Source organism: Zingiber officinale, chromosome 6A (assembly GCF_018446385.1).
Source record: "Zingiber officinale cultivar Zhangliang chromosome 6A, Zo_v1.1, whole genome shotgun sequence".
NCBI lineage: Eukaryota > Viridiplantae > Streptophyta > Magnoliopsida > Zingiberales > Zingiberaceae > Zingiber > Zingiber officinale.
In genome coordinates this window covers 109,831,049-109,854,593 of record NC_055997.1, presented here as the reverse complement: position 1 = coordinate 109,854,593, position 23,545 = coordinate 109,831,049, and the positions used below count along the sequence as shown (strand labels likewise).

The 23,545-nt window shown below is 39.0% G+C and overlaps 4 protein-coding genes across 4 annotated transcripts; 2 read left to right on the top strand and 2 right to left on the bottom strand.

The window, feature by feature from the left end:
* Positions 1–576: 576 nt before the first annotated feature.
* On the top strand, positions 577–3,084 carry LOC121997393 (endoglucanase 9-like). The gene is made up of 6 exons (XM_042551777.1): positions 577–1,067; positions 1,167–1,474; positions 1,546–1,983; positions 2,063–2,198; positions 2,274–2,446; positions 2,529–3,084. The coding sequence occupies exons 1-6, from the start codon at positions 677–679 to the stop codon at positions 2,931–2,933; spliced, it is 1,851 nt and encodes a 616-aa protein (XP_042407711.1). The 5' UTR covers positions 577–676; the 3' UTR covers positions 2,934–3,084.
* Positions 3,085–6,403: 3,319 nt separating this feature from the next.
* Positions 6,404–12,995, top strand: LOC121997392 (ubiquinol-cytochrome-c reductase complex assembly factor 1-like). Its single transcript, XM_042551776.1, has 7 exons — positions 6,404–6,639; positions 7,534–7,747; positions 9,048–9,214; positions 9,963–10,087; positions 12,243–12,303; positions 12,426–12,474; positions 12,571–12,995. Exons 1-7 carry the CDS (start codon positions 6,433–6,435, stop codon positions 12,657–12,659), a joined length of 912 nt encoding a protein of 303 aa, XP_042407710.1. The 5' UTR covers positions 6,404–6,432; the 3' UTR covers positions 12,660–12,995.
* A 3,752-nt stretch (positions 12,996–16,747) lies between these two features.
* LOC121997391 (probable protein phosphatase 2C 32) lies at positions 16,748–19,253 on the bottom strand. Its single transcript, XM_042551775.1, has 4 exons — positions 18,735–19,253; positions 17,998–18,345; positions 17,174–17,353; positions 16,748–17,083 (listed from the first exon to the last, which is right to left on the bottom strand). Exons 1-4 carry the CDS (start codon positions 19,197–19,199, stop codon positions 16,922–16,924), a joined length of 1,155 nt encoding a protein of 384 aa, XP_042407709.1. The 5' UTR covers positions 19,200–19,253; the 3' UTR covers positions 16,748–16,921.
* A 1,573-nt stretch (positions 19,254–20,826) lies between these two features.
* LOC121997390 (elongation factor 1-alpha) lies at positions 20,827–23,109 on the bottom strand. The gene is made up of 3 exons (XM_042551774.1): positions 22,992–23,109; positions 22,024–22,511; positions 20,827–21,942 (listed from the first exon to the last, which is right to left on the bottom strand). The coding sequence occupies exons 2-3, from the start codon at positions 22,483–22,485 to the stop codon at positions 21,061–21,063; spliced, it is 1,344 nt and encodes a 447-aa protein (XP_042407708.1). The 5' UTR covers positions 22,486–22,511; positions 22,992–23,109; the 3' UTR covers positions 20,827–21,060.
* Positions 23,110–23,545: the final 436 nt, after the last annotated feature.

Genomic DNA, 23,545 nt, shown 5'->3' with positions numbered 1-23,545 from the left:
CAATGACTATTATATTCTTAAAATAAAATATCTGAAGGGTCATCCTGCTCATGATTTGATTAATTTGGAAAGTGCATTTGATTTTTCTCCAAATATCTATTTTATCCCTAAATTATTTTGATAATAAAATTGAAACTTTGAGTAGATTAGTTAAGGTAGTATCAAAATTATTTGTCTGATTGAAACCGTTGGTACCTGTAAGTGATTAATTTTTAATAGATATAAAATATTTTATTGGATATCTAATTTCTAGACAAAACATACTCTGCAATTTATCTGCCATGTTGGGGCCTTTCAACTTTGTATCTAAAAAAAAAAATAGAAGATCAAAATTATTCATAAAAGAAGGTGTTTTTTTAAAAATAAAAAAAATGGCGTTGCCCTCCTTTTAATGTCTTGGAAAAAGATGGGCGTTATTTTCCCTAAAAACTTCCCTTTTCCATTCCTCGAATTCCTTTAGCTTGTCTCTGTTTCAATCTCTCGACTTCCGAGGTTACTGTTCCAGCTGGCCAACTGGTAAATCGATGGCAAAACCTGCATAAAGGCCTCACCTTTCGTTGTTTTTCTCTTCCCCTCTTTCAAACTCGGATTTTGGCGGTCTCGCTGTTGTCTCAGGGCAAGGAGTGGCGGAGAGAGCAGTGAAAGGTCCCGTCTTGGGCGAGGCGCCGCCGGAAGGATGAGCATGTACGTCCGCAACCCCTGGGGCGGGCCTCTGAAGTTGCACGCTGATTCCGCCACCGACGACGACCGCAGCCGCAACCTCGATTTCGACCCCGGGGCGCTGTCGATGACGTCGCGGCAGCTGGACGAGACCCAGAAGAGTTGGCTCCTCGCGGCGCCGGGGAGCCACGGGAAGAAGAAGACGAAGTACGTCGACCTCGGTTGCCTCCTCGTTAGCCACAAGCTCTTCCTATGGATCGTCGGCGCCGTTGTCGTGGCCGCTGCGCTCGCAGGACTCAGTGCCGTCGTCGTCAAGACTGTCCCCCGGCACCACCGCCCTGTGCCGCCGCCGGATAACTACACGCTCGCTCTCCACAAGGCCCTTATGTTCTTCAACGCACAGCGATGTGAGTCTTCATTGTTCTCTTCACAACTTTTTTTTTTTTTTTTTTGCTTCTGGTTTTGACGGCAAAAACGTTCTTTTTTTCCCGCAATTTCTTCTTCAGCGGGACCGATTCCCAAACACAACAATGTATCCTGGAGGGGGAACTCCGGGATGAGGGATGGCCTCTCCGACCAATCATACAGGAAGAGTCTCGTCGGGGGATTCTACGACGCCGGCGACGCCATCAAGTTCACCTTCCCTGCTTCCTTCGCCATGACCATGCTCAGTTGGAGTGTCATCGAATACAGTGCCAAGTACGAGGCAGCCGGAGAGCTCCACCATGTCAAGGAGATTATAAGGTGGGGCGTCGATTACCTGCTCAAAACCTTTAACTCTTCCGCGGACACAACCGATAACATTGTGGCACAGGTAAAGGAAAGCAAACAAATTTGGATGAATGAACCTTAAATGGGTTGCTGAAAATCTGTAAGTTTTTGCAGGTTGGGCAAGGTTCCTCTTACTGTTGGATGAGGCCAGAGGTCATTAACTACCCGCGGCCGGTTGCTATCTGTCGCGATAAGTGCTCCGATCTCATGGCAGAGACGGCGGCTGCTTTGGCTGCCGCCTCCATCGTCTTCAAAGACGACAGCGCCTACTCCAAGAAGCTCATCCATGGCGCCTCTACTCTCTGGAAGTTCGCATCCAAAGACATCAGACACAAGAATATATACACCGGGCAACGAGATGCGACCTCCTACAATTCAACCAGTAATTTCGATGAACTTATTTGGGGCGGAGCATGGATGTACCTTGCGACGGGCAATACGTCGTGCCTTTCGGTGTCGACTGATCCCAAATTAGCTCAACGAGCTGGGGCATTTCGGGGCGGTCCTCAGTATGGAGTTTTGAACTGGGACAACAAGCTTCCTGGTGCTCAAGTGAGTGACAACTCCATTGTTTATGCTTCTTCGAAAACAATTCAATACCACTTTCATACATCTATCTATCTATCCATAGGTACTGCTTAGTAGATTGAGACTGTTCCTGAGCCCAGGTTACCCGTATGAAGAAATACTGGGAACTTTTCACAAACAAACTGCCGACATCATGTGCTCATATCTACCGGTTTTCAAATCCTTCAATCGCACAAAAGGTCAGAGGTTTGCGATCGAATTCACCTTTTGTCTTTCCTCCTAGAATTTCTCAAGATCGTGTTTATTATATGCAGGCGGTTTGATCGATCTAAATCATGGAAATCCATCGCCCCTTCAGCACGTAGTCAATGCAGCATTTCTCGCAACGCTTTACGCTGATTATCTCAACGCAGCTGATATTCCAGGATGGTACTGTGGCCCTGACTTCTACCCTGCCGGTGCCTTGCGCGACTTTGCTCGCTCTCAGGTCAGCGTGTTCGATGCATTAATTAGCTTCTGCTAGATTTCGAGATGCAAACTGAACTGCAGTTCCTTTGCGTTGTTTCCAGATCGATTACATTCTGGGTAGAAATCCACACCGCATGAGCTACGTCGTAGGATTTGGCTCCGAGTACCCTAAGCGTGTTCATCATAGGGGAGCATCGATTCCGAAGAACGGGGAACGACGGCACGACTGCAAAGGAGGGCGGAAATGGAGGGACTCCAAGAAGGCAAATCCGAACACGATCATCGGTGCAATGGTGGCGGGACCTGATAAGCACGACGGGTTCAGAGACGTGCGGTCCGACCGCAACTACACCGAGCCGACTCTCGCCGGCAATGCTGGATTGGTTGCTGTCCTGGTGGCCTTGTCAGGGGAGAGGACTGGAGTACTCGACAAGAACACTATGTTTTCATCAGTTCCGGCCATGTTTCCCGATCCCCCACCGCCACCTGCACCGTGGAAACCCTGAGAGATTTTCCCACTTGTCGTTGCTGGTCGTGATGTTTCTTCCCTCTATCCCAAATGGGCATCATGACAGTTTAGTATGGAGATTAGTTTAGTGTTGTATCTATTTGATACTTGATGTAGTGTGACTTTAAGCGCACTTATTTCCACCGGTTTAGGCCATTTTTTTTTTGGCATTTTTTCTAAGGATGCGCTTGGACTTTAAAATTTTCATATTTCTTAAAAGACGCATTTCTTTACTAAAATATTTTTTTTTATTAAAATATATAAAAATAATAATAATTTAGTGCGATCCTTTGAAGGATGCCTTGCCAAACCACTTAGCCACTCAGCTAGAGATGGACGGAGTACCATACTTCAAGGTAGACAACTCATATTCTTGGAGGGGGAGGATCCGAGCCCATCACAATTGGGCTCTCACTGAATCATACACATCTACATCTAAGAGATCAAATCCTCTGTCCCTAAATTTTTCTGTCTCTATGTCCCCTTGCAGATCGGACGGACTAGATTACATCTCAAGGATGTCTTGCACATCACAAAGATATTGCACACATCTTAAAGATGTCATGATACCTTAAGATGTAATCTGGTCCGTCCGATCGGCAAGGGACATGGGAACAGAAAAATTTGAGGATGGAAGATTTGATCTGTACATCTAAGGTGCTATTATAATTCTCTCTGAATCATAAATCTGTATCTACACTACATATAATACATACTATAGTCCTATTTTATAGAGAGAACACATGAAATATAGGAGGTCATATCCTCTGGTCCAGAAACTTCTGGACCAAAAGAGGCCCTCTTCATTCATTAGGTCGATGAATTGGACCCCATCTGTTAAACAGGTGGGATCCAATTCATCCAACCAATGAATGAACAGGGATCAGAGATGGTCCAGAGATCCTGGACCAGAGGATCCATGCCCGAAATATAGTACAAAAAATGGGCTATTTTTGGAAAACATTACCTACTGTGAGGAAAGAGATTCTCGGATCCGTAAATACTAGACCATTTTCTGATCTAACATTTACATTGGTGGGAGTCCAAGGCCCAACTTGTTTAACATAGGGGAGGGGCTTACTAATAATATTTTGTATAAAAAACTTGAATGCAGTTTTTGATGTGATGAGATAGAACGAGTCTTGATTAGCTAAATCTAAAAATTATTTATATAATTATTGATCCGGTGGTAAGGACGGAGGAACCTCGTTGGCGGGAGGTCAACGACACGTGGAGGTCAATGGTCAAGAAGGTCAACCCCAAGGTCGTGCCGAGCGGAGTAGCGGGCCGAACGAGCATCCGACCGACCGGACATCCGGCCAGGGGTCTCCCGGACCGGACGAAAGACAGCCCGACCAGGGGTCGGGTTTTCGATGCTCAAAGTAAAAGAGTCTATGGGCCGGGCGAACTGGGCACTCAGCCGAGCCGCAGGACAATAAGGCGCAATTCCATCCGAGCACATGAGCAGAGCTTCCCCGCCCGGGCCGAGGTATGTGCATTCCCGGAAGCCATTAGCGCCGAGCGGCTGGTTCGCTCGGCCCGGGAACGGTAAGAGCGCTAGGAGACAAAAATGATAGCTGGTAACTTCATCCTCGAGACACCTGCCGCTGACAAACAGCATGGTCGACGGCCGGAGCGGATAGAGTATCATACGGTGGAAGTTTCCACCGTCACATTCGGGATATGCTCGGACGATTGCAGAATGATGTCAAACATGCTTTTCTGACACAATCCTACTGAGGTATGTTTGGGGAAGCGTGCTCACGCCTCCCCGGGGTCCTATATAAGGACCCCCAGACTTTGACGGAGGTATGCGATTATCATCACTGTAGTCACAGTAGCGTTACTCCTCTTCTGCTTCATTGCCTGACTTGAGCGTTGGAGGGTCGTCGCCGGGAAACCCCTCCCGGCTCGGCTTCTTTGCAGGTTCGCCGAAAGTCTACACCATCATCAAAAGACAGCGAAGAACGTCACGTTCCGAGCGTCCATCGACTCAGCGCTCGGACACGATCAATTATCTTTAAAGAACTCTAGCTAATGGAATATTATGATCAAAGTTGGAACATGTAAGAATATTAAGATTATAAAAGAATCACAAGAGATCTCCTCATAGAAAAACTTTTGCTTATAGAAGAATATTAAGGCATTCGTCTATAATCTTAATATTCCTACATGTTCCAACGAATTTTAATATTCCATAGCAAAAGTTTTTCAGAGATAATTATATAAATAATTTTTAAATCTAGCTAATCAATGTTCATTCTATCTCATCACATTAGTACATTCAAAATATTTTATTTTCACTGGCAGGGGCAAGGTAGAGGTAGATACAGGAACTATCATTATACTATGAATCATGGATTATACTAGTATAGTAGATGCAGATGGTATGGTTTTTTTCATTGGCAAACTACCCGGATAAATTAGTAAATATAGATGTATCATAAAAATAATACAATGTTATAAAATTTTTAAACTCTCCATATATAATACATTCTGGATCACAGGCCGGGCTGTCAAAAAATGCTCCTTGACACTTATAAATGAGCATTTTGACTAAGGTGTTCATTTTTTTTTTAAAAAAAATATTAGGATGGTATTTTGTCTTATTTTATATTTTAAAAATATTTTTATTTCGTACACGTAATTATTTAAATTTATAACAGACAGGTGCGTTCAAATTAACGAAGATTAATAAAACATAATTTAATATTATTTTATTTTAATTTTTTGTTAATTTTGAAATCACGTAAAACATACGCTTCCAATATAATCACTTCCAGATTATATCCTCATTTTTTTTTCATATCAGACATACTCCATTATCTAAAAATCTCTCATTATTTAAATTAAACATGATTAAATAATATAACATAATTAAAGCTATCAATAATAATTTTCAATCAAATTCATAGTAATAGTTATAATTGTTATAATTTATAATAGACTAATACTTATAATCATAATTGATACCATTTATAGTAATTAATTTAGTAGACTTTATAGCAATTGCGTCCATAATTATGTTACAGTAATATTAAAATGATTTAGATAAAATTAAAATGATTTTTATTAAATTTAAATAATTTTAATTAAATTGATAAAAAAATATTTTAATATAATAGTAATATAGCAATTTTAATTAAGTTGAAGACTTTTTATCTGATACTTTTTTATTTTATTTTTTATATGGGGTACTCTTAAAAATAAATGGTGCTTTCTCAATTTTTACTTAAGAAATAATAATTAAAATATAGAGAGTATTTTTGAAAATGATTAAAATATAAGAGTTAGTTGTCATTTTATTCTCACTCTTATAACTGCCTTTTTATTTTTATTTTTATATTATTATTATTATTTTTAGTCGACAAGTATTCAATTTAAGCCGGCTACGATCCAACGGTTGTGTAAGTCCCATCGCCGCTGAAAATTTTGCCAAGGCTGCGAAGATCCCCTTCCCTATTTATTTTGAAATCCCCCTAATTTTCTGTCGCATCATGGCGAGGTTTTTGGCGAGATGGGGAAGAGCTGCCTCCCAACTCGCCACAGACTTACGAGTAGGTGGAGCTTCTCCGGTTGCTCGCCGCTTCCATCGGAACTGCTCCACGGCTATCACCGCCACCGGTGGCCCCGGTGGCGCCGCTCCGGCTGCCGCAATTGCAACCTCATCTTCACCCCCAAACCGCCTTTTCAACGAGCAAGAGGTAATCGTAGACGCGGAACTCCCATTTTTTGCTATCCGCCTCTGGACTTTGTCTGTCTCGATTGGGGTCGCTATGTGCTTTTGCTGTTTCTTAGTTTCTACTAACGTGTTCAAATAGGAATAAGTTCAGGGAAGATAGTAGATCGGGGGAGAAAAGGAAGAAATGAGATGTAAGAGCGTTGCCAATTATATATATTCATCTTTTAGGTGCTGAAATAAATAAGACTTGTTCACGAGCTTTTAGTACTTTACAATCAACTTATACGTTTGGATTTCTGGATTCAATCAACCTATGCTGATAGCTTACCCTTAGCCACGGTACACACCTTAACTAGATCCTAAAGATATCACTCTAAAATATTACTCTAAAGGATCATAAGGAATGAAAATCCCTTTCTAGTTTCTCCAACTTAAAAATGGAGGTTGAATACTTGAGATTCATTCTTTACATTGGGCTGATAATTTGTAATCCCTATCTTCAAGATTTCAACATATGCCCCCAAAAATATGGTTTATTTTGACTTTTGTAGCTTGCTAAGAGGTCTATATTCAGTTCCAAAGCCGTAACACTGGAACACAGCTCAATCCTACTTATTTCGTTAATGCATAGTTACAAATCTCTTCAGGACTGTTGGTTTGGATGACTTAGGACCACAAACTTGAGCTGGCTTCTCACTGACTTGGCTCTAAATACAGCTCCAGAATTTCTGATTCTGTTGAAGTGCTCACTTCATTTTATGAGTTCATGCTAAAATTGTACTTTAGTTTACAAAAATGTGCATGGATCTGGCTAAATTTTACTCTTATTGTGCATCATTGAATATAAACTTCGATTTTATTTCTTTTCTGTGACAATAATATCATCTTGGTCCTGAATGCTAACTTGTTTTAACAGGTTAGACTTAATTCTCTGTTCTGGTCTAGGCCATGCTCATTGTCTTTACCTCCCAACTCTCCATTGAGAGTAGCAGAGCCTTCATTTGAAGGCATCAAGCATATAATACTGAAGATGATGTTGTTCTATAGCAAACGGAGTGAATCCATCAGAAGAGCAAAAATAGTTTATCGACGAATCACTTCTCAAGTCGACAAGTCTGCTATTTATGATGGTGTGCCGCCTTCATCTTCATTTGTTTTTCTCCATGCTATTTTTTTTTTACTAAATGAATATTGTCAAACAGATAATCTATTGCAAACAGTTGCATGCATGTTCTTGTTAGCTTCTTTAACTTGCTATATTTGATTTAGAAGTTACATATCATTCTTATAATTCCTTTCATAGGATCACTTATTGTCTTATAAGCACTTGGCCTGTAGATAAACTAACATTGTTAGGGCTTTTAGTTAGTCAGAGTTTTTTTAGGATAACCTAATGGTCTTTTTACAAAGATCCTGTGCATTCCTAGTTTATGAGAGGGATTAGGATCCCTTGTATATATTTATCTTTTGGGTCAATAATATTTTCACTTTTCATTTGTTGAGAGTTTTGTGTTTGGTGGCACGATGTGTTCATGATGCATCGTAAACATGTGGTGAATGGTGTTGTATTCAATTTAATTTGTAAATTTCTGGGTTGTCAAATGAATAGAGTGCCATTTTTGAAGGAAGAGTTTTTTATTTGATTATAGATTCACACTGCCTATACTTCTGACATTACTTAGGGTTATCATCTCAATACTCATGTAAATATTCACATGCTTCTTTTGAACTTGATGAGCCGATATGAAAACTAACTGATAAGTCAAAGCCCCTGAATGCTCGTCCAACTTATGTCTATGTTGTATCTTTTGAGCAAGTGATACCAATTAAGAAACAAACTAGTGTACTCTTTTTTTAGGCTGTTGAATGTTGATAATGACGCATTCGTTATGATGTGAAATTTCCACATATCTTTTCTTTGTATGAAAATATGTAACATTTTAATTTGATGAATTGCATTAAAAAAATAGTTGTAATCATTTGCTGCACAAAGTTACCAACCAGATTATCCTAATGGAGGTGGCATGCCTTGTGCAGCTTTTGACACTGTTTTCTAATCCATGATGAAAGATATCATTTTATATGAGCATTGTAATATTTCTTTACCTCCATGGAAGATGTAGTTTCTTTTATAGCATTGCAGATTTTCAGTTTACATAATAATATCTTCTGTGAGCGTAAAGCCGTAAACATCTCAAAACGGAATGTGATTGAGTTTATTTCCTACTTTCCACTCTGCATAAACTACCAATTGTTTCTACCCTGTTACCACTTTCCATTTCTTCATGGAAGTTGAGCAACTGCTTATCTTCTTTGGCCTTCATCTGTGATCAGCTATGTCAGACAATGCACCTTCTGAGATAAACTATATAGTTATTATAGGGAACCTCTGATAAACTGATTGGAAATATATTTTCAAAATTTATGCAGCCTTTCACTTGGAGAAAACATTTAAAACTACATTTTCCTTACTTGTGCTTCACATGTGGCTCATCTTACACCGCTTGAAGGAAGAGGGGAAGGATGGAACAGAATTTGGGCAATTCTTGTATGAGATTTACAATCATGATCTGGAGTTAAGAGTTTTCAAGGCTGGGGTTAGTTGTCGTCGTTATTCTCAATACAAGATAATTTAGTGATATATTTTTGACAATTTCCCACCAAAATATAGTCAAATGAAAATTGCATTTAATTCAAGCTTGCACTTCTATGTTTGTATCGTTATCCCGAGTGATAGAATGTCTTGATATATATATCTAATGGATTCTGTCAAAATTCATACAGCAAAAGTTCAAACGAGATAAAAGGTGAAAAATTATGCAAATAGCTGTGTATTTACTTGTTAGAGATTAAACTAGTGAACAAGGTACTTTCTTACTGTTCTTTTATTATGTTGACCAATACTGATTTGTTGTGATGAAGCCATATGGATTATAAAGGAGGTTGTTTACCATCTTTATATATTATTCTTGCGGAACTCTATTACTGCTTTCCTAAATGCTAAAAGTAGCATTTAAATAAGACAAAAAAACAAGAACCAGTCACTAAATCCTTATTAAAACAATGCCTTGTATATATCTTTCAAACTTGGTTAAAATGAAGGATGGCACTGACAAAATTAGTTGCATTTGCTTATATGGGATGCCAAAACCAACATAGGCTTCTGCCAAAAGAGATTATGCTTGATTTTATGTGCCTATTTGGCTATTTCAATTAGGACCAGCAGTAACATATAAACTTCAATTATAGGAAAGTGATCCAAGTGTGATAATGCTACCAAAATATTTGCATGAATTTTCTATCTGTGGATTGATAATATATTTTTCTTGTCCTGGTTGAATGTAGGTCAACTTGTTACTGACAAAATGGATGAAGAACCTGGAGAAGATATTTTATGGAAATTTAATTGCATATGATTCTGCAATGGTTCCAGATGCTAAACTAGATGATCTTGCTACTTCCATATGGAGGTAACATGTTAATTTTTGCATTTTGTCGCCATAAGTGGATCATGGATCAGAAGAAAGGTGACCAATGGGACTTCTTTTTTCTTTTTGTTCTATGGTTAGCTACTTATTCTCCTCTTATTCATCTCTAAATGGCCACTGCTCATAGTAATAATTCTTTGTGGCTTTGTGCTTCGACATGGTGTGTGATTTGTCATTGAGATCTATATTAAAAAAAGAAAAGAAAACATCAGGCTAGATGGATGAGAGTTTGGTGAGGACACTTACCATTAAATGGCAGCGTTTACCTAAACATCATATATATCTTTGTTATTGGATAAAAAGTGGTGTTATTATTAGTCACAACAGGAACATGTCTCGAAGATATTTGTTTACTAAATTCCTGCATGTTGGACCAGTGAGAGCCTTGTTATCAGCCTGAACTGGTGAAATTTCCACATCAAATCAGAAAGCAAACTATTGGTCATTAATGTTTACTCTTATCAGGGAAATATTGACAAAATGCTTGCTTAATTAAATTTAACAAGGTAAGATAGTAAGCCCAAGAACTAAAGATGAATGTTAATTGGAATCAGGAAGATACAACTTCAAGCATCAACACAAGTGGATTGACTGACTGTTTATGTCTTGGCAAAATTTGAAAAAGCTTAAGAGCTTTAATTAGGGTTTTACCTTCTGGATATCTAACAGAAAAAGAATTGGGATTGTCTAAAAAATATGTACAAGTTTTCAGTTCAGTGATATGTCTTGGCAAAATTTGAAAAAGCTCAAAAACTTTAATTAGGTTTTGCCTCCTTGATATCCAACAGAAAAAGAATTTGGAGTGGCAGAAAAATATGTACAAGTTTTAAGTCTAGTGATTTGAGGATTTAAAATTTTTGAAAGAGAAATGCATTAATAAACCCCTTCGCGTGTGGAGTTTACAAGTCAGATGATTTCTGATGCTTATGCCAGTATAATGACTACAAAGAATTCATTGATTAAAGACTTGTTAATTATAAGATGAAGTGGTGTGTTGTAGGTCATAAAATGGTCAGGGAAGAAAGTATGAATTCTTAAATAAAAATTCAAATAGAGTGGACAATATCATAAGCGTCCCATAGCAACACGCTAGTTAATATTTTGCTCCTCAGGTAGTAACATTTATCTCAATTGAGAGAATTTGTGGGTCAGTCATAAATTTTTAGATGTGATTACACGTAAGGCTGGCAACAGTAGTATGTGATATAGTCACTGCATAAGGCATTAAAATAGTTAGACAAATTCCTTATGTTTTTGCATATGAAACTAAGTAATCCATGTAATACAAAAGCACAACAAATTTAATCAAATTTGTTATTTTCACATATTAAACACATAGCAATGTATGATATCCAACTGATATATTCCATATAAAAGAAAAATAATATGTTTAATATGCTATTTTTATTTGCTAAAACTGATTATTCAGTCTGCATAATACTAGACATAAGTCCATGCAGGCCGGTCTTCTCTGCATAAGTCTATGCTGCCATATAAGAGGCTTATGTGGACACACTTTTTAGTTGCATCTTGATTGTATGGTTATGTGTTTCTTATCCTTATGATTAACATTAGATAGAGGATTATTTCTCAGGGGAGTCTTGGTGCAACGGTAAAGTTGTTGTTTTGTTACCTAAAGGTTATGGGTTCAAATCTTGGAAACAGTCTCTTGCAAAAAGCAGGTAAGGCTACGTACAATGGATCCTTCCCTGGGATCCCACTTCGTGCACCGGACTGTTTTTTTTTTTTTAAGAGGATTACTTCTCACGGTTGAAAATCAAAGTTGGTGATTCATTTAATTGTTAGTTTTAGTCTCGTATAATTGAGAAGTCTAGAATTTAATCTATTGAAAGCTTGTTTTTACATGTTTTCACTCAAATTGGAAAGTATAATGGATCTTATGGTAACTATCATCCATCATTTACTCCCTGTTTGTCATGTTTAATTGATGATTTTGTATTCGATCGAGCTGAATAGGCAGAAAGGATCCAGATGCATATTAATAACTAATAACTAATAGGAGTATATTAATACTCAATTTGGTCTTCTAGAGGTAATTTTGACACGCATAATATCTCTTTAATGAGTTCCATGTCTGGCAAAAGCTTCACACGAATAATAACTATTTTCATTTTAGAAATGTTTTCTCTGAAGATGGTTCTAGGACATCGAATGATGCGGCTGCAGCACCTGTCCAGGTATGTTCTTAATTTGGTTTTCCTTATGATACGTGATATGAGCAGCAACGACAACCTTCCCATATTGAGTTGTACTTATCTACTACTCACTGAGATGACTTTGTGATGCTCTTCGATTCTAGGCCATGGCCAGATACGCCCGCAGGGAATCAACTTGTCTACTGTTGACAGGTATTGCAACTCACTCAAAATTAGTAACTTCATCTCTAGGCAATGCATTCATTGGCAGTGATTCCTGATCTCACTATACATGACCCAAATGGACAGACAAGGAAGCTATATTCACAGGCAATTTCATGTTTACCTCGTTGGAGAACCATCAGCACAAGCCAGTCAAGATGACAAATCAATCATGACAGTTCAACAAAAAGCCAAAAACTGAGATAACTGTGATCTCCCATTGAAGGAGTCCATGTTGCAGATAATCGAAACAAAGGACTTGTGGTTAAACTAGCAGTCGCTGTATTGTTTTGTTGCTCCAAAGTCCAAACAGGAATGGTTAGTATCATGTAGGGCTTCATATGATCAATTTCAAGCTGAAATAAGAGCCAAATCTTTTCAACATCATGTACTTTTGCTGGCTACTGCTGTCAGTCTTGTTTCCTACAAATGTGTGGTATGGATTTAAGAAACTGACGAGGTTTGTATATAAAGAGACAATTCCAAAAGCTACTGCTTTCTTATTGATTGAATGATACCTCTCGCCAAGCCAAGACGAACTAAATGGTGTCCGAGCCTGTTTGTTATAAAATCAATTAGCATGTAGCAAGTTTAATTATTTATTTATTAATTAAAATTTATCGAGCTCAAGTCTATATATATATATATATAATTGATTTGTATTTAAATTTATTCTTTATTTTGTTTAGCTTAAAATTTATGTATGCTTATTTTACATCCTTTGATATTATTTATATTTAAACTTATTCTTAAATTTGCTGAGCTTAAAATTTGTTCATGCATATTTGTTTTATATTTTTGATATTAATGAAAATGATGAGACTCTGATTTAGTGACGGTGTGTTGAATGTTTTGTTCACTCATGTTGTTGACTTGGGCAGGAAGAGTGTGTCTGCTTTGAATGAAAGAGGGAGGAAATCATCCTTACAGAGTGAGATTCCGTCGTGTGCTTCAGCAAAAGCAGAGTTAAACACAATTACACACGCAAGTCCTATCAAATCCCATATTAAAAGGATACGAAAAGATCATAAACTTAAAAGAATATAAGATATTTATATGATAAGATCTTTTAGGTAGAGTTAAAAAATAAAAATGTGAGTACTTAAGTTCAAAATAGAAAATATAATATTATTATGGAGATATATGAATTCTTTTGATCTCAATAAATAATATCATAATCAGATAGACTAAATTAGATATTACGTGGGATGATTTTGAACGAAGTTACAAGAAGCTCAGAGCAGGTCAGAGTGACGGATGCTTAATCAAAATCTTACATGAAAAGGATATGAAAAAAATCATAAATTTAAAAGGTGTAAGAAATTTCTATTAAAGTGAGATTTTATTTTTGAATAGAACCTACAAATAAAGTCACAAGGACTTAAATCTAAAATAGATAATATTATATTATTATAAAAATATATGAATTACTTTTCGACACAACCAAATTGTCAAATCATAGTCAACTCAAATAGCACTCGCCAATAACATATTATATGTGCAAGGAGAATTATTTATGTATTTATTTTCTAAAATAAGAAACTATATACTATTTAATTTGAAAATTAATTTAACTCATTGAGTTAACAGAATTGATATTACCAGAAAATTTTCTGAGAGAAAAGAAATAATTTTTTTTTCTTTTTTGATGAAATTAGCATTTTCGTTTTGCCGGTGACAACCTAAGTTTAGTATTGTAAATTGCGAGTTGATAAAGAAAATTCTATAAACTTAGATGATGAAAGAGCTACCTATTGAGTATTTGACATTAGAGAAAATTTAACTCAAGGCATGGCAAAGTGTTAGGAAAATGGTCTATTTGACATGCTTGACATGTATTATATGCTCACCTTATCAATAGTTCTGTCACACTCGACTCATTCTGTTCGACCAACTTAGTTAATCTTCCAGAATCATTTTGTCTGACCAGCTTAGTTAATCTTTCTCAGTTTAGTCAGACTCCTTAGAGAACTAATTTGCATATCATGGCTTTCTCAATTCGATGGATCAATTCAATTTGCTCATCAAGCTTGGTATCTTCAGTTCGAACACTTCGGTCCGCCTATCCAATTTGCAAATAAGACTGGATTCGATAGAAAAATCAATCTTCACACTACTCAACCAAATCAATCTGCTTACACAACACCTGGCTCCTTTGCCCCTAGCACAGTGAAATCACTCGATCCACCCTTGTTGCATCTACTTGTGAATGACTAAAACTAAATCAAGGTTGAATCTTTCGGCTAAAGAAAGAGCCTTCATGTGATTTCTATGTGAAGGCCCTTTTCCATTTTAGCCTTCTCCTATCTTTCAGTTCCCTTTCTCAATCAATCCATCTAGGTGGGGTGGTCCATCTAAGTATCAAAAAGGAAACATAATCATAAATAAAGTCCATACTTTTGATATCGAGCTTCCAAGTTAGGTTGGTAGAGTTCTTCTTCACACCTCAATTTTAGTTGGAGCTTAAAACAACTGTAGTGTTTAGTATCGATCTTCTTATTAGAAAAGGACAATTTGATCTAATGGAGCATCAATTAGCCTTGCAAAGTTGTTGGTTGGATAAATTGCTATGCAACCATAGTAGCTTAAAAGCAAGCAAAAGAATTAATCACCTTCATTTCTTCACCAAACTCTTGTAACTCTTCACTTATATGAAGGCTCCACAATTTGCTAAACCATGCACACGCATACCCATTTCTTCTTTCGAAGGATCAAAATGGCAAGCTCACCATCTCTTCCCTTTCTGCTAGTCTTCTTGGGCATGTTGTCCTTCGCTGAGCTTACACTCGCTGCGCGTAGTGCACCAGCAATCACAGTGAAGGAGGATGAGAGACTGAGGCAGGAAGAAACTGTGCAGTTCCCTGGCTTTGGGGGCTGGGGTTGGTTCCGAGATTTAGACCACAGTGGCCCCGCTGCAGCCAACAGTCAGTATCTTCCTGGAGGTGATGACACCTTTGTTCCGAACCCTGGTTTCGAAGTCCCGAATCCGTTCTACGGAAGGATTCCATGAGGGCAGCTGATCTGAGATCCATGCATGTTGGGGTATGAGATATATGTTTATGCAATGGCCTATAAATCAGGTTTTCTAAAGAGGAGGATCTGATGGCTCATTTGCAATGAATAAAATTAACTATACTCACTGTCGTTATGGAATCAGTAGATGCGTATCGTCCATTTCCTATAAATTGCAGTCTTGTATAAAACTGATATTAGTAAACCAAGAGGATGTTAGACTTTAAAAAAAAAAAAAAAAAACTTGAAATTGTTAGATTTTATATTTATTTATTTATAGTTTTTAGGGTAATTTGGACTTTTTTTTTTTTTTAGAGTCTAGGGGTTTTTAACTTAACTATATAAGATCTTATACTCTGTATCAATTTTTAGATCTAATAATATGGTTAGTTTTTTACTTTTCTTAATTTTTACATGGTATCAGAGCGGTTCTCCTTCTCTGATCTAATTTTTTCTACCGTCCCTTGTTATTGTTTCCTGTTACCGCTGTCGTCTCCTACTGTTGCTATTGATTTCTGCGCCGACATCTATTTTCGTCTCCTACTGTTGCTATTGATTTCTGCGCCGACATCTATTTTCTGTCCTGCTGGTGTTAATTTTGATGCTGACATCTATTTTCTGTCCTACCGATTTCGGCTCCGACATCATTTTCTGTCGATTTCAGTACCGACGCTACGGATTCAATTTTTCATGAGCGGATGAAACATATTGAAATTGATTGTCACATTACTCATCACCATCTTCAGATTGACATCATCACATTGCCTTTTGTTCCTTCAAAGCTACATATTGCTGATATGTTTACCAAGGCATATTTCGCTTCGCGTTTTCGTTTCTTATCCGACAAACTCTCAATGCTTGTAGCTGTAGCATTATGAGTTTGATAGAGAATGCTAGATTATATGTTTATTTGTTTATAGTTTTTAAGGTAATTTGGATTTTTCCTTTTTTTTTTTTTATAGAGTTTATGATTTTTTTTTAACTTAACTATATAAGAATTGCTCTCTATCAATTTTTTAATCTAATAATATGATTTGTTTTTTCCTTCGAAAAAATAAACAAAAATTCAAATGAATTTTCAACAGAAACAGTTGTAGGTTTTAAGCATTTTTCAAATTCTCACGTACTAATAAAGGAAGACAATCTTCCAATGGCAAACAGTCTGGTTTGATGAGGACAGAAGATAATTCTACAACACATTTAATATATCAACTAAATGAAGACAGTTGAGTCAGACTTTGCATCAGATGAGTAATCAAAGTATAGTTTTATTTGTATTCCTTCGTGGAATAGTACATATCAATTTACATTCGAATTAAATAATCATCCTGCTACGGCTATGAAATCCGAAAGAATCAAAGAATTTTCTAAATAAGCTGTGTATCGTTGTCAGACAGAGGTAAGATCGAGATGAACTAATCTTCTTTCAAACGAAATGTTGTAGTTTTACAATTAGGACACTAATATCATCAAGCGAACCTCTTGAAGCAGATAAATCCAGGAGTTTTTTACAAGCGCCTAACAGTGCTTCGCCATCATCAGCAAGAAAAAATGGTCGAGCTATATTTACAGCTTCTTGATTGCTAACCTGGAAAGAATTAAAATGAATGTATTAACATCCACACCAAAGAGTTCCATAAAGGATGTGTTTCACAGAAACCCCATAATGATGTTGTACCTTATCCCACAGTCCATCAGATGCTAAAATCAAGAACTCACATTCAGCTTCAATCGTAGTAATTTGTGTCTCTGGTTCTGCTATCACCCATTGTTTCAGATGTGAATCTCCAATTCCCCTGGACACTGCCAAGGAACCTTGCAATCGCCATGTGCCTCGGCAGTAATCAACATACCCACCCTACAACAACAAATAAAAAAAATAAAATAAAATAAAAACCAGGTCAGTGCCAACTATTTGGGATAGGCTACCAGGATATTATCCCTCTATAAGATATACACCACGTTGTGAGGCACCTTGTGAATGATATATGTATGAAAGTTTTGTTTTTCAATCAGTTTAAGTTTCTTCTGAGCAGCTGATACAAAACTCACCCTCTACCAAGAGTTGAGAACGATCACACCTACCACTGTTCTGTTGAACCATAGAGTTAGCTGATTTAGCATTCTATGAAAGTACTTTTCCCCCAGAACAAACTATAGTCTAGCTTTCCTTACCCTGAGATTACTAACTTAAAGAAGGTCATGACTTGTGTCTAACACTACTATGGCATTAAGGTAGAAGGGAAAAAAAAACAAGAATCGATTCGAAGATGCACGCTTATGAGGTCTCAGATTGGTGGCTTTCATCTCCTTGAGAAGAAAGTCCTTAAATATAAGGGTGGTCAAACTGGCTAAGTAAAGCAATGCAGTATTCTCCCAAAAGAAAAATAGCATGATTCTAAAGGAAAATATTCAGTAATTACTCCAAAAGTATTTTCTAAAGATATTACGAAACAACTAGAAGAACAAATCTAGACAAAATTTTACAGATAGGATACTTACGGTGCTAGCAATTCGTTGCCTTTCATCTTCACGAGAAGGGCGGTGATCAGATGTGAGGGCCTCTGCTTTACCAGCGCGGCACAATACAGCACGGCAATCACCAGCATTGGACACTACCAGAATGCCACCTCTAAGCAAGGCAGTGACGCAGGAAGCCCCTCCATCCATTCCTTCCTTCAGGAACTCTGAATCAGTTTTCAAGTATCCATTCCAAACAGCTTGATTGACATCGTTGAAGCCTTCACTGCTGCTCGACAACACTTCGCCTACAATGTACTCTCCCATCTTTTCCGAAGCAAATTCAGCAGCTCCCTTACCTCCATGGCCATCAAAAAGGCCAAAGTAACCCTAGAAACATTGGAGAAATAAGAAATCAAATTCAAGGCCAGGGATCTACAAAGACAACGAATTAACCATCCTTTAGTAAACAATTCAGGAAAATCTTAATTAGCAAATTCATAGATGTCCAAAGTTGCAAATTTAAGTCAAATTTCAATTATCAAGAAAGGATTTGACAGGCTTTCCATTCTGCAAAAAATATATACTTATGTAACGCTATACTTCTTAGCCATTTCAAAGAACAAAAAAGATCCTATCTTTCGCTCATTTGAACTCTCTCCAATCCAGAAAATCCATTTCTTGCTCTGCTTCCTAGGAAAGACACCTACCAATTTCTTCGCAATTACTCGAAATTCGAAAAGTAGGATAAAGAGAGAAATCCTAGGAAAGACACCTACCAATTTGGGATCCGAATCGATGCCCAAGCTTGCCTTATACCGATCCTCCATCACCAATCTCTTCTTTCCCCGCCTGCAACACACCGCATAACTCTCTCTCTGCGCCTCCACTTCCCTCCAATCATCCGAATCCTCGGTCGCAAGCGGCAACGCATCCACCAACGGGATATCAATCCGAGCGGGCCTCCTCCTCTTCAACAGCGAACCGGACGCAGACGAACGCAACGGAGGAGGAGGAGAAGACGTATCTAAGGTTATCCGGGAGGCGCCGATCCCGGTGTTGATCTCCCGCAGCCCGCTGGCCGCTCTCTCGAACCGCTGTCGGAACGGCGACGACGCGCACGGAGGGGACGCAAGGGGAGAGCTCGGATTCACGGACACCTTCTCCGGCGATCCCTTGCAAGAGATCGAGAGACGCGACGGCGAGAAGACCGGCGAGTTCGCCATCGCAAAGGAGCACGACATCGCCTTCTCCACCGGCTCCCAATGCCGTTCCCCGATTTTCAATAGCGGTATTTATATCGCCTGCACAACGGTCTACCTATCCTTCAGAACACGTTTACTTCCGAAGCACGCGAATTTCTACAGTTGAGATCGTCTCATAGAATTAGACATGGTCGGTCTGCCAAGCATAATCCGCCGTTGATCCATAACGAGAACAACGTCTGAAGGTGCACTTGATCACGCGGTCAAAGCTATTTCAAGAGGTGTGAAATGGGCCTCCGTGGTCCGCCACCGAACACGGTCGCCGCAACGACACCGAGAGAAAGAAACAGACAAACACGCAACGCCTTGCGTGCCTTCCTACATCATCTATCTGATTGGTGGACAGTTGTAGGTCCGTTTTGAAAGGCAATTATCGACGAGTTTTGCGTGTTTGGAGTTTCATGTAGCAGAGGCGATGAGTAAGGAAACATAACGGCACGGCACGATTAATTATTTACTGGAAGACGACCGTCGTAAGGAAAGAGAGGGGAGGTGTAACGGAGTCGGGTCGAGGAGAATTCGGTCCGAGTTCGGGTCAAATCGCGGTCCAAGACGCGTGAGCAGCTGTTGCTGATTGGAGAGAGCGATAACTAATACCAGGCTCGTTGATTTAGAGCGGTGACGGGCGAGGCGGTTCATTAAACAGTAGACTCAAGCTATTTTTATAATTACTTATGAACATGATTCATTTTAATAATTAAACGGGAGATATGCCATATAGGGTTGCCGGGGCAATGACTAATCAACGGATTAAAATTTGAGTCTTTGTATTATAGAGTATTTTTTTAAGTAAAAATTAGGTCGGCCTATTCTATTTTGGATGAATTTTTATGAATATTTTTTATTTACCTACAGGATTCAATTTGTTTGTTTAATATTTATATTATAGTAGTTATAAAATCATAATTACTACATTATATTTATAACTGTTATAATGTATCCAATTGATTTAAAATTTAGACAAGAATAATAATCATACTAAAGGATAATTAAGTAATTATGCACAATTAAATAATGTAGTGAGATGCTCTTTGAAAAAAAAAATCAATTTAGAAAAAAAAATACCTTTTTAATTTTTGCCTATTATATAGGCATGATTTTATTACCCTAAGGACATTATGCGACATATCGTGCACAGAATAAAATTTTTTATTTGATTTTTTTATGTTTAATACCATAACTCAAAGGCATAACCTAAATTTTTTTTAAAAAAAAAATCAAACTAATCTAATATTATATATACATGTATACGGTATATTTAACTCAAAAGCAACCAAAACTGACCGCTCCTCTCCCGATTCTACAAAGTTCAGACCTGGCCAGTCAACCTTCCCCTACGTGTCGGCCAAAGAGCATCCCAAGGACTCGATAGATGCATGCCGACAGAGCAGGAAACGCGTGAGGCGAGCTGCGGCGAGACGGTTCTGTCCTCCCTAGCGGCACCAGCACGGAGCCCGGAGGCAAGAAGAACCTCGAGGGTCAAGAAGGTCTTCTTCTCCCTTTCTGATTCCACATTGACATCGACACCGGAAGTAGCAAACGAGGGAGGACAGAGGACTGTCGACCAAGGAATTCAGTGAAGAGCAGGCGACCAAGAAGAAGAAGATTGCGATCAACAAGTCCTAGTTCACGACCACGAAGGCCCTAGAACACCATTGATAACCATTAAACTAATGGAAGCTTACACACGAAGAAATACCTACTCGAGCAGCTCGGGAGCAGCACAGACCTAGACAACACCCTCGAAGCAAACAAAAATCCAACCTCACTGATCCATGACAAAAACTCAAAAACAGCATCTAAATCATTGTTCCGAATTAAGCGACTAAAACAACAGGGGTTACTTCTTCTTGGCGGCGGCCTTGGTGACCTTGGCACCGGTGGGATCCTTCTTCTCCACGCTCTTGATCACTCCGACAGCCACTGTCTGACGCATGTCCCTCACCGCGAACCGGCCCAGCGGAGGATACGCAGAGAATGTCTCCACGACCATGGGTTTGGTGGGAATCATCTTCACGAACCCTGCGTCGCCATTCTTAAGGAACTTGGGCTCCTTCTCGAGCTCCTTTCCTGATCGCCTATCGATCTTCGTTAGAATCTCGGCAAACTTCACTGCGATGTGGGAGGTGTGGCAATCAAGCACGGGGGCGTAGCCATTGCCGATCTGACCAGGATGGTTCATGATAATGACCTGAGAAGTGAAGTTGGCAGCCTCCTTGGCAGGGTCTTCCTTGGAATTGGATGCGACAAAACCTCTCTTCAGATCCTTGACGGCAACATTCTTCACGTTGAAGCCGACATTGTCGCCGGGGAGAGCTTCCTGTAGGGCTTCGTGGTGCATCTCGACTGACTTGACTTCAGTGGTGAGCCCAGTAGGGCCGAAGGTGACAACCATGCCAGGTTTAAGGACACCGGTCTCAACACGACCAACCGGCACAGTGCCAATGCCTCCGATCTTGTAAACGTCCTGAAGAGGAAGACGAAGGGGCTTGTCCGTAGGCCTCTTCGGCTCATTAATCAAGTCGAGAGCCTCGAGCAGAGTTGGGCCCTTGTACCAGTCCAAGTTGGTAGATCTCTCAATCATGTTATCACCCTCAAACCCGGAGATTGGAACAAAGGGTATCTTCTCAGGGTTGTAGCCAACCTTCTTGAGGTAAGAAGAAACCTCCTTTACGATTTCATCATATCGGGCCTTCGAGTACTTTGGAGTAGTAGCATCCATCTGAAATGTACACCAAAGGGGAATTGGAATGTGCATTGATTCAACATTTGACAGAAATTAACAAGAATTTGCCACTTTTACCTTGTTACAGCAACAGATCATCTGTTTGACTCCGAGAGTAAATGCAAGCAACGCATGCTCGCGAGTCTGGCCATCCTTGGAGATGCCAGCTTCGAAGCCACCAGTGGTGGAATCAATGATGAGAACGGCACAGTCTGCCTGGGAAGTTCCGGTGATCATGTTCTTGATGAAGTCGCGGTGTCCGGGGGCGTCAATGACTGTGCAATAGTATTTAGTGGTCTCGAATTTCCACAGGGCAATGTCGATGGTGATTCCTCTTTCACGCTCGGCCTTGAGCTTGTCGAGCACCCAAGCGTACTTGAAAGACCTCTTGTTCATCTCGGCAGCTTCCTTCTCGAACCTCTCGATCACACGCTTGTCGATGCCGCCCAACTTGTAGATGAGGTGGCCGGTGGTGGTCGACTTCCCGGAGTCGACATGGCCAATAACCACGATGTTAATGTGAACCTTCTCTTTCCCCATGAAGACAGCTGGAGACGATTATCTATCTGCATGAAGAGAACACAGAAACTTACAGTTTGATTTAAAAATTCCTCGCAAGAACAGGGACTATGTTGAATATGCAGAATGTTAACGAGCCAAGGAAAGAATTAGCATGAATCCAAAGAATCTGAGGCCCCAAATTAACAACTGTTTAGCTAACAAGCATGAACAAAGCACCGTTTTGATACTTGATATCATCTTCCGAACAATATATATAAAGAATCTGATTTAAAGGACAATTGAGCTCATAGCAAGTAGCAATACCCATAAAAACAGTTGTTTTGCTTATCAGTTGCTAAGATTATGGGGAAAAAACAATTTTTTTCCCAGTCGGAAGAGCAAATCCCACGACGCATAACTCGATCATCGATAAGGAGGAGAAATCATACTAACAGAGGCAAGAACAAGACCATATAGATGACACAAACGGAAAGAAAACTAGATAGAGACGCCTGGTAACGTCGGGGGTAAGAAAGACATCTGACCTGTGAGTGCCGGAGCAGATCCTACGCCGACAGCCCGATCGATGCGGAAGGACAAGCTCATCGGGCGACCTCTTTATAGAGATTGGCGGGAAGGGAGGACGATTAGGGTTTCCATACGCACCGTTCGATCACTTCATCGGACGGCCTCTGAGCGTGAAAGAAATGGGCCGTCGACTAAAAGTAACCTGTCTATTTAAGATCTGACGGCGCAGCTGGGTGATCGATAAAACCCTAGCCGACCAAATTTGTTCAGGTCCACCTGCCAGATTCACCCACTCTTGTTTTGGTAAATCTAAATCGCCCCTTAATGGTTATTAATTAATTCTTAATGGCTTTTAAATTTTATTATTAATATTTAAAAAGATAAAACTTGTTGAAATTAAAATACTTATTTTACTCGTTTAAATCACCCTCTAAATCATTTGTGTTCATAAAAATATTTAATAATATAATAAAATTTTAGAGAATATTCTAATATTAATTTACTTTTAGAAGGTATTTAAAAAAACTGATAAATAACTAAAAACATATTTTTTTATTATGTTTTCCCTCCA